Source organism: Schistocerca serialis, chromosome 6 (genome assembly GCF_023864345.2).
Source record: "Schistocerca serialis cubense isolate TAMUIC-IGC-003099 chromosome 6, iqSchSeri2.2, whole genome shotgun sequence".
NCBI classification, from domain to species: Eukaryota; Metazoa; Arthropoda; class Insecta; order Orthoptera; family Acrididae; genus Schistocerca; species Schistocerca serialis.
In genome coordinates, this window is record NC_064643.1 from 477578966 (window position 1) to 477592186 (window position 13221).

A 13221-nucleotide genomic window follows, 5' to 3' on the forward strand; every position below is an offset into this window, starting at 1 on the left:
ACAGTGAAGAGAGAAAAAACAGTGCAATGTTTAATTAAGTTCATCATGAAAATTTACAAACTTCTGTGAAAGTACTGTTGTTTACCAATCTTACAATTTTGTCATACTCACCATATAGCAGAGATGCTGAGTTGCAGATAGGCACAACAGAAAGACTGTTACAAGATAAGCTTGCGGCCAACAAGGCCTTTGTCAAAACTAGATGACCAGCGTGTGCGCGCACCCATTGTTCAATTTCATCATACTGTTTTCTGTTAAGTCAAAAGTAGCAACAGCAGATCATCAGTGCAAAAATCGCATTCAGAGCTGTAAGACATTTAATTACAGTGAGTCTTCCTTTGACAATAAATTCCTAACAATCACAAACTCCGAACTAGTGCAGTATGATGGTTATGAGTGTGTGCATCAGCTGCCTGTGCCCCAGTATAAGCCCCTGGCCTGTGCTACTCTGCCTCTTCTTGCTCTGGTCCATGTGCCGGCCCTATTCTCTGTTGTCTTGCTTCCTAGTATACACCCAACTTAAGTACTGCTCATTCTTTCTTGGAGGCAATAGGGGTCATTGTTAGCACTTTGGCAAGATTTTTACAGATTTTTTCATTGAACCTCTTTTGCTGCTTCAGAAAACGTGAAAAAGTAAACCTGTTGTTGTGTACTGCTTAGTAAATCATTGTGAAATGATGAAGACCAGTGTCGTAATCAAGAATCCAAGCTTCTGGAACAGCATAATTAATTAGTCTGTCCAGAAAATGATATTAATAAACTTTAGGAGGAGGGCAAACATTTAAATTTAAGAAATGTTTGCAGTCAGGCTTTCAATTTATTGAGATTTCATCAAAGATTCAGAGCTGGTAAACTGTAAAGATGTATCTGTTCAAACAAATGTATATGTTTCCAGAACTGATGACACACGTGGTGGAGAACAAATTTGAGTGCCATAGAGGATAGCAGGTCCTAGGAGTTGCTCTTGGCTACATATAGGGGTGTTACACCAGCAATGTCTTGCAGTCAGGTTAGAATTTATACAAGGAGCAACATAAGACCACTTCAAAACATCTGAACAAGCCCACTGGAACAGTCAAAATATTGTGTGCAAAACTAGAATCACCAACTCTGCTGAAAACATTTCATCGTTATTTTTATGTTAAGGCTTAGTCCATTTAATGAAACCACTTTTGATGAATTATTTCCTTACTAAGCAGTAACACACTTGATAAAGAAGTTTTAAATATTTTAATCATTGCGAAAAAGGACAGTGTCTCAAAAACTTCTTTAGAGCTTCTTGTTCTACTCTTCCTAGTGCTCATTTATCTCTAAAAGAAGGTATATGTTGTAAGCATTTTGTTTCTGCAATTTATTTTGTTTTAAAATTTGGTGCAACTTTAGCTACATTCATTTATTAACTCAATAGTATGTCTGTGTCGTGAGTTGCAGATCACCATTTCTTTTTGTAAATTGATACAAATGTTCCATTAATCCTTTTATGCTTGTAAGACACTAGGATGGTAATGAGTAACATGTAACATTCAATTTTCAACCAGCTCCTTTTTTAAATAGGTGTGTAATATAGAAAAGTCAGTAGTGCATAATTTGATTTAACTTTAAAAGTGATGGTTTCACTGTCATGCTATTTAACTTTTTTTTATTTTAGCAAATGCAGCAGAATCAACAGTAGTTAAAGTCAGTACTTCTGTACCACATGTGAGTGTAGCAGCTGTTCCTACTGCCAGTACATCTTCAACAATACCAGGACCAGCGCTTTCATCTGTATCAGCTCCTCCTGCAGCAGCTTCAACTGTTGTGCCAGCACAACAACCAGCAGTGGCAGCTCAGTTAGTGCCTCCAAGTACAGACAAAACATCTATGGTTTCAGGGAGAACTCTATTACAGCTATCGAAACCCTCTGCGAGGACTTCGAGTGCACCTCTCCCACGTTCTCAGTCTGTGTCATCCACAAGACCACCTTACTCTGCAGTGTCAAGGAGTGCTACCCCTCGTATTGCACCTATCTCTGCAAGAGCAGTAGCTCCTGGCAGAGGCACTACCGCAGCTGTAGTGGCTGGGACAAGAGGAATTTCCAGGCCTGGAATGTCTCCACAACCTCTTCCCAGAGGCTTACCAAGTCCACACCTTGTCCGAAGCAGGACCTCTACAGATGTCAGATTTGGCAGAGGCACCAGTCTCCAACGACCAGTTATGGATGCATCTTCCAAAGTTAACAGAACCCCTCTAGCTCCAAGACAAGTTAGTGTTATTATTATTTTATTGTTAACTGCCTGCATCAGCATAATGCTAGAAGTTAAGCAGCTTTCAGAAAGCCACAAGATAAATACTTTACCCATGGATAATATTGTTGGAAGTCATTTATGTACTTGGAAAACATTACTTAATGAATGTTTGACATTATTTGATTATAATAGAATCTCATGTTCAGCTATATGATCCTCTCCATTCTGATTTAAGTTCTCCTTGGTTCCTGTGCATCACTATGACATATTAATAATTTAATGTTGGGATAGTTTTTCATTTGACGTATTGATCAGTAAACTGAGAACGCTCCAGTGTCCTCTTCAAGGATTCTCGTTACATGAAGCCAGTTCTGTAATCAGATTCTATAAGTATGTGCAGCAACACTTTGTAAGTTACCTTTGTTTAATACAACTCCGTTAATTGGTACATCAGGAGTCTCAACAGAAAGAAATGAGTATTTCAGTCTTACAATTATTGTTTCAGTCCTGTAGCTGTTCTTAAATTTTTTATGATTACCCCTCATTTAATCATGACAGATTTTTTTTACTGCCGGTCCAGTTGTGTTGTGAGAGCCATTCATTAATGTAAAACCCTACATCTTGTAGAATATATGAATAAAATAAAAATAAGTACAACTTCTTGTATATCACCCCTGATGAAAGTGCACATTTCTTTCTGTCTGCAGGATGTGCAGATAAAAACTCAGTTTCAAAATATTTTTATGATACTTTAATTTGCAATGAATGTGTTGCAGTCGGTCGTAAGTTAATGAGAAATTCCTGTCAAGTGATGTTTCAGAATCAAAGAGAAAGGTACTTCCACTATTTCATAGAAGAGTAATGCTTAAAACTGGCTGTAAGGGTCTAACAAGCACTTTTTGTTGGAAAAAAAATGAAATTATTTTTCTGGTACAGAAAAGTGAAACATGTCTTCAACCTGAAAACTGCTTTGAACACTATATTGCTTTGCTACACTTGTTACTATTGGATGCAGTATTCCATTGCCTGTGGACTGACCGACTACAGGCAGCTATAAAGAGAATTACTGTCTAACATGAACAACGAAACACATTTGCAACTTGGTATTTTTCATGTGTACTAATTGTTGTGAGGGATGAATGAAACAAGAAATGACAGGGGAAAATAATTTTTAGTTGCAATCACATTTGCCTGAGATGAGAAATAAAATTCGGTGTACTTCCTGCAAACTAAGAAACATTTAGTGTCTATATGGAGTGAACTGTATCTACATAAGTGTCCAGTCACTAGATACTGTAGTCATTGCTGCTGTTCTCAACTGGCTTCAGAGTAGCATTCATCATTGCAGGTTACTCATTTCGTTGCTTAGCACTCCATTTTGATTATTGGGTCTGATCACATTCCCTTCTGTAAGAGTAGGGGCAAAGTATACACTAACTGCATTTGAGCTATGAGGGAGCTTTTGTGTATTTGTTCAAGTGAGATGATGAAGTTGTATTTGAGAGTATTTAAGCTCAAACAGCAATTCAGGTTTAGGTTGTTTGTGATTTGGATGTTAAACTTTAATATTTTCTTCTGCACCTTATCTTCCTTGGGGGGTTAAGCAAAAACTAAAATGACAATCTTAGTATGAAGATTGTAATCATTTTTCACTTTGTAAGTATTTATGACAGAATCATTAGATAGTGGTGCTGTTTATAATATTTGCACTTGTCTCAGAATTATTTAGTGTGCAGATGCAAACAAAACTTATGTAGAAAGTGTGGTTTACACCATTCACTGTGTCAGACATAAATGAAGACACTTAAAAAATCAAATAAATATAATACAAATATGTGTTCTGTGCTTTTCGTATCAAAGTTAGTCTATTCTCATCTTTCTTTTGTGGGTATTGTCTCAGGGATATTTTACAGCATTTAAATGAGTTGATGCAGTTCTCTTTATTAATTCAATGAATTTAACAGGCACATTCAGGGCAGAGTGCCTCCCTTGGGACTGTAAGAGCAACAAGGCAGCTCAGTTCTGATCGCCCGCAGGTATTGTCAATTGATGTGTTTCTGTGTTGTGGCTTTGTTGCCTGTAGTCCCTGCAGTTCCAAGCTTCAATTTTATGTTCTGCTCCTGTACAGTACAACATTGTAATTTCTGTGTTTTGAACTTAAAGAACTTCATAAATGCTTCAGCAGATTCACACCTTTATGTTTCATTGTCCGTTGCAGTAGATCCCAAACATAAGTGACAGTTACAGTAGCTTAAACACAGTGTTAGAAAGTGGTTAGGAATAGTTTGCTGCATGTGTTTATGGAAGGTGATCTGTGACATTAATGATTTTTAATGCTCATAGATGTCTTTCATATTGTCTTATTTTTCAAAAAGAAAAAGGTGATCCTTTCACAAACTCTTTATTTTTTTAATTCCGTATTCTTTAATCTGGTGTTGCAACTCACACACACACAGAAAAGCACTATAAAGTTGGAACAAAGTTACTTAAGGAGGATGGTTGTTCCTCTTGCAGACTGAATTGTCCATGAACATGCTGTTTTTCAAACATCTGAAGATTGATGCATCTCCGTATGTAGTACACTGAGCCCATTTGATAGTCAGATTTGTTGCTTGTGAATCCTCAACCAATATAGAATTTTCTGAAAGACAATAGTGTTCCACAGCTGGCCGATTTCATAACACTCTTCTAGTCATTCTTAAGAAGTTTCTGCTGTTAAGCCAGTATCAAACACATAAAAAAACACACCAGGAAACAAAAGTAAACTCTTACAAATTACAGAAAATTTACAATGTTACAGACATTAGTGTGGGGATGGATATTACTTACTTAAATTAGCTTTGTCATAATTGAACGTGTTTACTTATAATCCATGGAAGTGATATTCATTCCCACACTATTGTTTGCTACCTTAGTATTTTGTTTGCATTTGTAAATAAATTTCTTTTGTTTTCTGATATGTGGTTTAAATCTTTGATAATTTCTTAATGGACAAAACTGCAAATAATGGGAAATAAAAGGAAACTATAAAATCTATTAGTTGTGGAACAATGTTACGTTTTAGAACATTTAACAGTGTTGCCGGCATGACTTGACTTCCAGATTGGTTTCCTTTCTTCTGTTTATTTCTTTCCCCCTTCAGTTCCTTCATTTACATCTTTTAAAGTTTTTTCCTTGCCCTCCAACTTTTCCTTTGTACTTTCCAAGTTTTGTTCCATTTTGCTACACCAGCTGTCCTTTGTCATACCCAGTTTCTACAGTTTTCCTCTCTTTTTCCCTAGCTTGTCCTTCAATGTTACAGTTGTGTGATCTCATTTCCTTTGTGATAATCTGTCTCTTCTTTGTGCATTCTGCATTACTGCTCAAGATTGATTGTCATCTGTCAGAAGTTGGTATGTGCACATTAGCCACATTTACAAGATGGAATAATTTTTATTAAAATTTAATTTAGTTTGCAGTTTTTATATATCTAACATTCTTTCACCAAGTAACAATGAAAGCTACTTGTGTTGCTTCTGGAATAGGAATGAGTTACCCAAAACAAACACCAACACTGTGCATCATACATCTCGGCCAATCAGACATGCAATACACTTAAGTAATATTAACGTGAATGATTTGCACCAACTAACATCAAAAGCAAAGTAACTCCCAACGATTATTCGAATGGCTGAGGAACATTTCTCTTGAGGACACCCTGTTGGCATGATGTGGAACCAAGTGAACAATATCCTTTTCCAGGGTCATAATTTTTCTGGTTACAATGAATTATTTTGAATAAGATCAATGCTTTACTTTTGATACTGACCGTAGTTTCATGGATCTGTGCAATGTGTGCTATGTTGCCATCAGACTCATATTTACATCTTGACTTCATGCTTAATTGCTTCATTCACTGCAATCATTAACTTACTCATTCACACCAATTTAGAGGACAGTGCTGTATGGCACAAGCAATCATTATTGAGGGGTAGTCATGAGTTTTTCAACATCACCTCAAAAAAACAAGCTGTGATCATGAAAGATGGTGAAGGTCTTAACTCCGTGCTGACATATTTGCTCTTTAGTGTAACACATTTTTCATGTAGATGGATGACTTGTCAGACTTTGCATTTTGGTTGTTCAGTAAATGTTTCACCTCAAAAATCACCTCACAGTCGTTCTGCAAATGCCTGCTACACAATGGTTGCTTCATCTGAGGCAAGAGAAAGAAGTCACGGGGTGCTGTCTGAGGAGAATATGGGGTGAGAGAAAATTTGATAGCTCAAAGATGCCGTACGTATGACCATATACTGTAATGAATGAGCTGTGGCATTGTTGTACAGCTAATAGAACACTGTATTGGCAAACTCCTGCAACCCTGTCTGGAATTTTTGGTAGTATCCTGCTGTGATGATTTGCCTCTTACAAGCATAATCTGTTAGCACCACACCATAGCAGTTACAAACAGCACTCGACCAACCTTGACTGATGGTGGTTGGGCTTTCACCTTTTCTTGTCGGAGGTGAATCCATGTTTCCACTGATTGTTCAGGCGCTTTGTCATGGAGTATACACCCAGTACTCATCCACGGTGATTGATGGCTAAAGAAACCATGTGTATTAGCCTCACACAGCTGCCGTGTTTACGCTGCTGCCTTGCATAGCAGGCTTTTCGAATGCATTTGAGCAGTTGCAGAACCCAGCAGGCAGCTACTTTTCTCATGTGTAAAATCTTGTGCAAGGTATTGAAACTTAACCGTTACTGATTTTCACTTTTTCCACTGTCACCTTGATATTAATGAACTCATCTTCAAGCACCAGGACCTCCACTTCTGTAATTTGCATTTATTCCGAAAGAGATGTTCTACCACTTTGTTCATCATCATTCAAATCTGTTTGACCACAACGGAAGACACTGTGCCACCTAATCAGTCTGTCATATGATGGTTTACTGATGCCTTACACTTCCACCAAATTATCTTGGATTATTGCAGCATTGTTGTTCTTCAGATGCAGAAATCAAATTACCTCTTGACACTTTACTTTATCAGTAAACTGTACCTCTTTATTTTGGCCCGTCTATTGGCATACTAATGGTACTGTGGCACAGGGCTTTCTGTATATACTAGGACTGCAGACATATGCTTGCAAATAGACTAATTTTTCAAGGTGATAATTAACATTCTTTGGCTATCCCTCATAAGTTGGTGTGTGTGATTGTGATGCAACAGTCGATATTGATATCATCTTCATAAAATGATTGTTGTGAACTGTGATAACTTATGGATAGCCAGCCATATTGTATTCATGGTAGCAAACCACTCTTCCCATAGAAACACTGTCGCACTGCACGTTTTGATTAATTGTTCCATTTTATGTAGTGCTCACATGCTACCTTGGGACAGAAGTGCTTCAATCCATTGTATTTAACATATAGCTTCTGGTCTCAGTCCCACTCATTTGTTTGATTTTAGCTATTTCATTATCCATGTTGTTTTTTGGTTTTGAGTAGTATACGTGTAATCAAAACCAAAAAACAACATGGATAGTATACGTCTAATCACCCCCCATGAACCATGGACCTTGCTGTTGGTGGGGAGGCTTGCGTGCCTCAGCGATACAGATGGCCGTACCGTAGGTGCAACCACAACGGAGGGGTATCTGTTGAGAGGCCAGACAAACATGTGCTCCTTGAAGAGGGGCAGCAGCCTTTTCAGTAGTTGCAGGGGCAACAGTCTGGATGATTGAGTGATCTGGCCTTGTAACATTAACCAAAACGACCTTGCTGTGCTGGTACTGCGAACGGCTGAAAGCAAGGGGAAACTACAGCCGTAATTTTTCCCGAGGACATGCAGCTTTACTGTATGATTAAATGATGATGGCGTCCTCTTGGGTAAAATATTCCGGAGGTAAAATAGTCCCCCATTCGGATCTCCGGGCGGGGACTACTCAAGAGGACGTCGTTATCAGGAGAAAGAAAACTGGCATTCTACGGATCGGAGCGTGGAATGTCAGATCCCTTAATCGGGCAGGTAGGTTAGAAAATTTAAAAAGGGAAATGGATAGGTTAAAGTTGCATATAGTGGGAATTAGTGAAGTTCGGTGGCAGGAGGAACAAGACTTTTGGTCAGGTGATTACAGGGCTATAAATACAAAATCAAATAGGGGTAATGCAGGAGTAGGTTTAATAATGAATAAAAAAATAGGAGTGCGGGTTAGCTACTACAAACAGCATAGTGAACGCATTATTGTGGCCAAGATAGACACAAAGCCCATGCCTACTACAGTAGTACAAGTTTATATGCCAACTAGCTCTGCAGATGATTAAGAAATTGATGAAATGTATGACGAGATAAAAGAAATTATTCAGGTAGTGAAGGGAGATGAAAATTTAATAGTCAGGGGTGACTGGAATTAGTCAGTAGGAAAAGGGAGAGAAGGAAACATAGTAGGTGAATATGGATTGGGGGGAAGAAATGAAAGAGGAAGCCGCCTTGTAGAATTTTGCACAGAGCATAACTTAATCATAGCTAACACTTGGTTCAAGAATCACGAAAGAAGGTTGTATACCTGGAAGAATCCTGGAGATACTAAAAGGTATCAGATAGATTACATAATGGTAAGACAGAGATTTAGGAACCAGGTTTTAAATTGTAAGACATTTCCAGGGGCAGATGTGGATTCTGACCACAATCTATTGGTTATGAACTGCAGATTGAAACTGAAGAAACTGCAAAAAGGCGGGAATTTAAGGAAATGGGACCTGGATAAACTGAAAGAGCCACAGGTTGTACAGAGTTTCAGGGAGAGCATAAGGGAACAATTGACAGGAATGGGGGAAAGAAATACAGTAGAAGAAGAATGGGTAGCTCTGAGGGATGAAGTAGTGAAGGCAGCAGAGGATCAAGTAGGTAAAAAGACGAGGGCTAATAGAAATCCTTGGGTAACAGAAGAAATATTGAATTTAATTGATGAAAGGAGAAAATATGAAAATGCAGTAAATGAAGCAGGCAAAAAGGAATACAAACGTCTCAAAAATGAGATCGACAGGAAGTGCAAAATGGCTAAGCAGGGATGGCTAGAGGACAAATGTAAGGATGTAGAGGCCTGTCTCACTAGGGATAAGATAGATACTGCCTACAGGAAAATTAAAGAGACCTTTGGAGGGAAGAGAACCACTTGTATGAATATCAAGAGCTCAAATGGCAACCCAGTTCTAAGCAAAGAAGGGAAAGCAGAAAGGTGGAAGGAGTATATAGAGGGTTTATACAAGGGCGATGTACTTGAGGACAATATTATGGAAATGGAAGAGGATGTAGATGAAGATGAAATGGGAGATAAGATACTGTGTGAAGAGTTTGACAGAGCACTGAAAGACCTGAGTCGAAACAAGGCCCCGGGAGTAGACAACATTCCATTAGAACTACTGATGGTCTTGGGAGAGCCAGTCATGACAAAACTCTACCATCTGGTGAGCAAGATGTATGAGACAGGCGAAATACCCACAGACTTCAAGAAGAATATAATAATTCCAATCCCAAAGAAAGCAGGTGTTGACAGATGTGAAAATTACCGAACTATGAGTTTAATAAGTCACAGCTGCAAAATACTAACGCGAATTCTTTACAGACGAATGGAAAAACTGGTAGAAGCGGACCTCGGGGAAGATCAGTTTGGATTCCGTAGAAATGTTGGAACACGTGAGGCAATGCTAACCTTACGACTCATCTTAGAAGAAAGATTAAGAAAAGGCAAACCTACGTTTCTAGCATTTGTAGACTTAGAGAAAGCTTTTGACAACATTAACGGGAATACTCTCTTTCAAATTCTGAAGGTGGCAGGGGGAAAATACAGGGAGCAAAAGGCTATTTACAATTTGTACAGAAACCAGATGGCAGTTATAAGAGTCGAGGGACATGAAAGGGAAGCAGTGGTTGGGAAAGGAGTGAGACAGGGTTGTAGCCTCTCCCCGATGTTATTCAATCTGTATATTGAGCAAGCAGTAAAGGAAACAAAAGGAAAAATTCGGAGTAGGTATTAAAATCCATGGAGAAGAAATAAAAACTTTGAGGTTCGCCGATGACATTGTAATTCTGTCAGAGACAGCAAAGGACTTGGAAGAGCAGTTGAACGGAATGGACAGTGTCTTGAAAGGAGTATATAAGATGAACATCAACAAAAGCAAAACGAGGATAATGGAATGTAGTCAAATTAAATCGGGTGATGCTGAGGGGATTAGATTAGGAAATGAGACACTTAAAGTAGTAAAGGAATTTTGCTATTTAGGGAGTAAAATAACTGATGATGGTCGAAGTAGAGAGGATATAAAATGTAGACTGGCAATGGCAAGGAAAACGTTTCTGAAGAAAAGAAATTTGTTAACATCGAGTATAGATTTAAGTGTCAGGAAGTCGTTTCTGAAAGTATTTGTATGGAGTGTAGCCATGTATGGAAGTGAAACATGGACGATAACCAGTTTGGACAAGAAGAGAATAGAAGCTTTCGAAATGTGGTGCTACAGAAGAATGCTGAAGATAAGGTGGGTAGATCATGTAACTAATGAGGAGGTATTGAATAGGATTGGGGAGAAGAGAAGTTTGTGGCACAACTTGACTAGAAGAAGGGATCGGTTGGTAGGACATGTTTTGAGGCATCAAGGGATCACAAATTTAGCATTGGAGGGCAGCATGGAGGGTAAAAATCGTAGAGGGAGACCAAGAGATCAATACACTAAGCAGATTCAGAAGGATGTAGGTTGCAGTAGGTACTGGGAGATGAAGAAGCTTGCACAGGATAGCTTAGCATGGAGAGCTGCATCAAACCAGTCTCAGGACTGAAGACCACAACAACAACAACAACAACGTCTAATCAAAATTTGGCATGTTGTAAAGAAGTGTTTTTATCATTACATTTCCACAGCTTCTTTCTTCATTGAATAATATTCTGCTTCATTCCCTTCTTTTTATGTTTTTATGCTGCTTCTGGTTCGTAAACAAAGAACGCAGTATTTGTATATGACAAGCCACCATTCTTTGCATGTTCTTCACAACTGAAAAGACCAAACGGCTTTCTGCGCCATGTCTGTTTTATCACATTTTTTCAGTTTGTTACAGTGAAAATTTTTGCTAAATGATGACTCGTATCTGGATTACCTGCTTTTCACAAGCTGTCACCTTAATCATTTGACTGACTGAACACACCTCCAGGTCCGATGAACTCCCGTTTGTACAGATGTTTCTATGTTTCTTTTCTGAAAACTACTACCAGAGGTTTCCAATGGGGTATGTGGGAATACCTTTCAAATTGCAGCCTGGTACAAATTTTCATTTTCATGACATATTTGCAAGTTCTGTATTCGGCATTTCTGACTTTTTTCAATGTTAACGTTTCATACAACTGCATCTTCATTGATTTCAACACATCAGTCCATTCATTTAGTTTCTGTGAATATAATTTTTTTGTAGCTTCAAGATTTCTTTATGTGGAAACTTTATTTCTTTTGTAAAATGTAGTGTTCAGCTTGCACGATAAAACAAGATAGCAGTTTAGAAATATTGTCTGCATGCTTTGTTTAGAGGAATTGCTAGATTAACAATATGCCCCCTGTGATTGTAGTTGGTCACAGGTTGTTTTAGTTTTAAAAAGAGTTATTAGATTTACACTTCAAGGTGCAGCCCTAGAATTATATGATATTATGCACCACATTTTGTAATCATTTATGATTACTTTTCAGGGAACTAAACAGTTCTGTGATAATAACAATTGTTTGTGGACGCATTAATTGTGTGTGTAGTGGATAAGTAATTTGTCCACAAGATCTGGAATTCTTTTTAACTTGGTGTTCAGAATAATGCTTCATATGCTAAGAAAGGCATCAGTACAGTTTGATATAGTTGTTTACTGAACAAAATACATGCCAGCGATAAACTGGATCAGGTACATTATAAAACTGAAGGCTCCTTAATGGGAAACAGTATGTTGAGCTCAGTGGGAAGACACTAGCTGAGGATACTGTCTTGTGTATCTTCTTGAAGTGTGATAGAAAATTACTGTTCATAATATGTATGTGAATAACTCGGTGAATAATACTTGTACTCCTTTGAGTTTTGAAAATGTTCTTGAAAATCACAAACATACCTAAAATTATACAGAAGTCTGACAACATGCCTTCACTGTAAGTAAATGTTATGAATTTTGTATAAATGGGGGGAAATTGCATGTAACAAATGGAGAAAGTGTTTGACGATAAATATTTCAGAAGATCCCATTTTGAACTGTAAAGCTGAGATCCAAATCTGTGTTTTTGATTTCCTTTACTTCAATCTATACAGAATGTAAGAGTGGTTACCGTAATAAAATCTTTAGTAGTTGCTTGCCAGTTCAACTAGGAATACATTACTTCATTATTGCAGGGGCATTAGAAACTATCAATGAAAGAATTAAAAAATATATTTTATTTGACAGATATGAAATAATTTTTTGTTTGTTACTGTGTAATTTTTTGTTCACCTAATGAGTAATCATGGGGCAAAGTATGAAATTTTCTGGCTGTAATGGCAAATTCTCTGCAAACATACGTAAGCCTTGTGTCATAGTCGAGTTAAGTTTCAAGTATACCATGCTTTGGGCTATGAGGCATGCTTTGATAGTATGTGGTTCTACTGTGATTCCCAGAACATAATTTAAATTAGGTCATGTACAGTTCCAGTTTTTTAGTTTCCTGTTGCCTACATAACTCCATATTGAAGTAACTTTAGATAGTGTATTTTTTTTTTGCTAAAGTGCATTGTCTGTCAGAAGCATATTAGCCTAAATGAACATGATATACTCCATGTTGTCCAATTGTACTCTCAGTGTATTTTTTTTTGCTAAAGTGCATTGTCTGTCAGAAGCATATTAGCCTAAATGAACATGATATACTCCATGTTGTCCAATTGTACTCTCTTTTTCTGTTTTATATTCTAGCTGCATTAAATGTGCACATCATGTGGCTGGTTTTTATGTAGTGTGATAGA

The 13221-nt window shown here is 37.7% G+C and overlaps 1 protein-coding gene across 3 annotated transcripts in view; it reads left to right on the top strand.

Moving 5' to 3' along the window:
* The window catches only part of LOC126483888 (S phase cyclin A-associated protein in the endoplasmic reticulum), a 607888-nt gene that overhangs the window by 55990 nt on the left and 538677 nt on the right, over window positions 1–13221 (top strand). For 2 of the 3 annotated variants that reach the window (XM_050107145.1, XM_050107146.1), the window contains exon 7: window positions 1649–2241. In XM_050107145.1, the coding sequence (XP_049963102.1) occupies window positions 1649–2241 (593 nt within the window). Of the gene's footprint in view, window positions 1–1648; window positions 2242–4189; window positions 4262–13221 lie in introns of all 3 variants that reach the window. The other variant, XM_050107144.1, reaches the window with a different exon arrangement.